The 3,875-nt window shown below is 27.7% G+C and overlaps 1 protein-coding gene across 1 annotated transcript; it reads left to right on the top strand.

The window, feature by feature from the left end:
- The first annotated feature begins 322 nt into the window (after window positions 1–322).
- LOC141700855 (AT-hook motif nuclear-localized protein 24-like) lies at window positions 323–1,012 on the top strand. Its single transcript, XM_074504534.1, has one exon. The coding sequence runs from the start codon at window positions 323–325 to the stop codon at window positions 1,010–1,012; it is 690 nt and encodes a 229-aa protein (XP_074360635.1).
- Window positions 1,013–3,875: the final 2,863 nt, after the last annotated feature.

Genomic DNA, 3,875 nt, shown 5'->3' with positions numbered 1-3,875 from the left:
ATTGGTAAATAAATGTTGTATATTTGTTTAATATTTCGATTCTAGTTTTAGAAATTCATCTGTAATCGTATATTGGTATAACGCTTTTTTATGAGACGAATCAAATATTAACAACTTTTTGGCCTCTCAATTTTAGAAAATATGATAAGGATTGATTATTCAATTCAAATTCCTGGAAAAGAAAAATAATACTTTTTCCAACTGTATGGAATCTTTGTATTTCTTGAGAGAGCACGTCAAATTCAATTATAAAAAGGACTATAACCCACAACTCTAATCACATTTCACCCAATATTATATATCTTTGCTTAACCTTCAAAAGATGAATCACAAGTATTCATTTTCTTTCTCAAATTCTATGAATTACTCTTCACCTGCTCTTCAAATCCCAAATGCAATGGGCTACACTAATCCTACTATAATTAACAGCGAAGAACACCATTCTCAACCATTGCCAAACACTCGAATGTCTAATCCAGGAGTTGGTAATGATATAAATAATATGGGCCAGTCTGGTGAAAACGATATTGTGGCGTCTGGTGGTCATTTTTCATTGTCCAGGCCACGAGGACGTCCTCGTGGTTCAAAAAACAAGGCGAAAGAAAACACCATCGAAATGACTTCGGAAATGAAGTCTATTGTTCTTGAAATCCCGCCTGGGAAAGATGTCATTGAATGGCTGAAACAGTTTGCTCATTCAAGAAATATTTTTATGAATGTTCTGGGTGGTTCAGGAATGATTACAGATGCTTCCATAAGCCTCATCTCATCAGTACATCCAACAATATTTTCTGAGAGACTTTGCTTACTTTCTTTGACAGGGCCTGTAGGAAAAATATCTCCTTCGGAACCATCTGGTTCTTGCACTTTGAACGCTATATTTGTTAGGACGAATGGCGATGTCATTGGTGGGATGCTTTGGAGGCTTGTTACCTTTGGAACGATGCATGTGACTGCTCTTATTTCCAAAAATCTAGATGTCTTGGTTGTTTGTCATGCGAATATAGCTTAAGGATGCTTAATGATTGAAGATTTAGAGAAAGCGTTATTCTCTATTTATTTTCTTTATTTTTCAATAAATTTTTCAATAAAAGGATGTAGTGGCCCGACTATTTTTAGTTAGAATTCTACTACAATCTAGTCGTTTACATTTTACTTCTGTAATTTTCATATTTTCAATTTGGAGAACTTTGTTCGAGAGATTTAAGACTCTATAATCTATTTGATTCGACTTTATTTAGTATTTTTTATAGTATGTTTTACATCTCTAAAATCTATTTATTTCGGATTTGAATATTTTTACTTGCGATGCACGCTTCAACACCTCCAAATTCTTTAGGATTCTGTTTTAAATATCGGTTTCCTTAATAGTGGATGTATTTCTCTTTTTATTTTAGTAGCAACCTTCTCTCAATATGTTGGTAGTTTTATTTGATTTTCTTGTATACTCAACTCGAATAACGGGTATCGTTGCTCTTGTATATATATATATTTTCTTTTTCTCCGGTGCTTGTTTTTTATATTTGTGAGTTAGTATCTAGAGTTATATATTTTTTGGACTGTTATTATTGAGTTATCATAGCATGGTAATTTGCTAGTTATAAAAAGATTTTTTTAATATTAAAGAGGTTTTCAGTTCGTTCGATAATGTGCGAATGTGATTTTAAATATATATTATCCTACAGAAGTTCTAAGAAAAAATAAAAATATTACAAATGGTACACTTTGTAAAGAATTAGAGCATTCAAAGAGAAAAAATAAAAATTATAACTCTAATACTTATCTCGAAAGCCAAAAATATAGATATAATCTTTACGTGCAAATGAAGTCATTTTTTATTTGTAATCCCAATTCATTTTTCTTGAAAGCCCTAAATTCAGAGCAATTGTAGAAATATTGGGCTTGTAGCCGATTCATTCGAAATCAATTTCCTAATTGAGTTATCCAACCCACCTCAACTACCCATAATCCAATATATTTTGATAAAATATTACTCCTAGTTCCGTCCCACTTATTTTATCGTTTTCACCTTTGATTCAAAAAGTTATCAAAATATTAAACAAATTAAAAGTAATCAAAAAATTATTCTACTTTTTAAAAACATTAACATAATTAACCCTTAAATTATCATATTAATTAAGAGTGAAATATAATTTTGGGACATAATCGGAAATAACCACGGGGACGGATGGAGTAAAATCTTAGAGAACATGAAATATCAAATTTGTTTGATAAAATATATTATTAAAATAACTTATAACATAAAAGTATCAATGAAATCCCACATTGTGTATTCAATTTAAATTTTAGACAATGAATAATAATATAAATTTTAAGTAATTCATTGATTTTGGAGATTGAATAATAATATAAATATAAATTCATTATTGTTAATTTTAATTTTACACAGACCGCATAGAGTCTGGTCTTTAATGGTGTTTATCAAAATTTGTTTATACAAAAAATGTGTGCATGAACAATTTAGAGAGTTGTTTTCAAATAAGATTTTAAGGATTTTTAATATCTATGGGTATTTAATTTAGATTTTGAAAAATTATGCAAAATATGGAGATATTCAATTTGGATTGTAAAAAACTGTGTATTCAATCCAGATTTAAAAAAATCTATCAAAATCTTAGGGTATTTAATTTGGATTTTAAAATTTCAGACGATATTTAAAAGTCCACAAATTTCGTTTTATTTGAAAAACATGTGGATTTTGATGGATTTTCTAGTAAAATCTTATATGAATTAAAATGTAAATTATTTCAATTATTTCATGTATAAGTTTTCATAAGTGTATTCAAAGTATTTTTTTCTATATACACAGAGGATCGGACTTAAATTGAAAAACAAAAAAAATAATTTTACTTTATGTATCCCGCTCATAAATTAGATCCAAAACAGGGTAAGATTTTGTAAATTTTACCTTGATTCTAGAGAAGAAATTTTTTTAGTCATTAATCTTTTTTTAACCTTCTTATAAAAAATTCATCAAAGATTCATCTTTGATGGTATTTATGTAAAGTTTCGGTAAGACTCAAGAATAAACTTTTATCCTGTTAAAAATATTATTAAAGTGATCATTCAAATATATATAATCAAAAAGGGAAACATAATAATTATTTTTGCTATTCTATTATATTTCAGAGGGAGGGAAGATATCAGCTAAATTGCACATTTTTCCTCTTTTGAGCCTATTTTTGTAGTAATATGCCGCTTGAACAGTGAAACTCCCTAATGAAAGACAGATCAAATAATACATAAATATTAGAATGTTATGCATGTTAATATTATTATAACACCCTCTCATCTAAAAGCAAGAATTTGAATCCGACACCAGGATCTAATACATTGTCAAGTAAACAGCTCATGAGAAAGTTTAAGTTGTTAAAGTAAAGTTAAAGTGAGTGTTTTAGAGTTCATGAATTACTATTTTTTGTCAAATAACTAATATTTTAGATTATGACAAATAATTTGATACTAAAACAAATAATTTTTTTATATTACATTTAAATCTCTCATTTATTAACCTTAAATTCTAATATGTAGAGTATTAAATTGACAACTAACAAATTATTGATTGTTAAAATTGACAACTAATAAAATATATGGTATTCAACTTCTAAGTTCTAATGATATAATATATATTTGAAAATTTATCAAAAATTTTATATAGAAAAAGAATTTTATCAAAAAGCTCAACTTTTATCCGCCCCCAACCATGCTTCTTAAAGTAACTCATCAAAACAGATCCAATTATAGCTCAAGTAACTCATCAAAACCCTTTTGACTACAATGATGTCTATTATTAAAGTGCAACAACTTCATAACAAATGACAACTTTGAATGTTTTTCATGATTAGGAGAAAGGG

This window comes from Apium graveolens, unplaced genomic scaffold, assembly GCF_009905375.1.
Source record: "Apium graveolens cultivar Ventura unplaced genomic scaffold, ASM990537v1 ctg2986, whole genome shotgun sequence".
Lineage (NCBI taxonomy): Eukaryota > Viridiplantae > Streptophyta > Magnoliopsida > Apiales > Apiaceae > Apium > Apium graveolens.
The sequence above is the reverse complement of the archived record's forward strand: the minus strand, read 5'-3'. Positions and strand labels throughout refer to the sequence as shown.

What these genes read in the sequence shown, in the direction of transcription:
- LOC141700855 (XM_074504534.1), top strand. Translation starts at nt 323, where the DNA reads ATGAATCACAAGTATTCATTTTCTTTCTCAAATTCTATGAATTACTCT.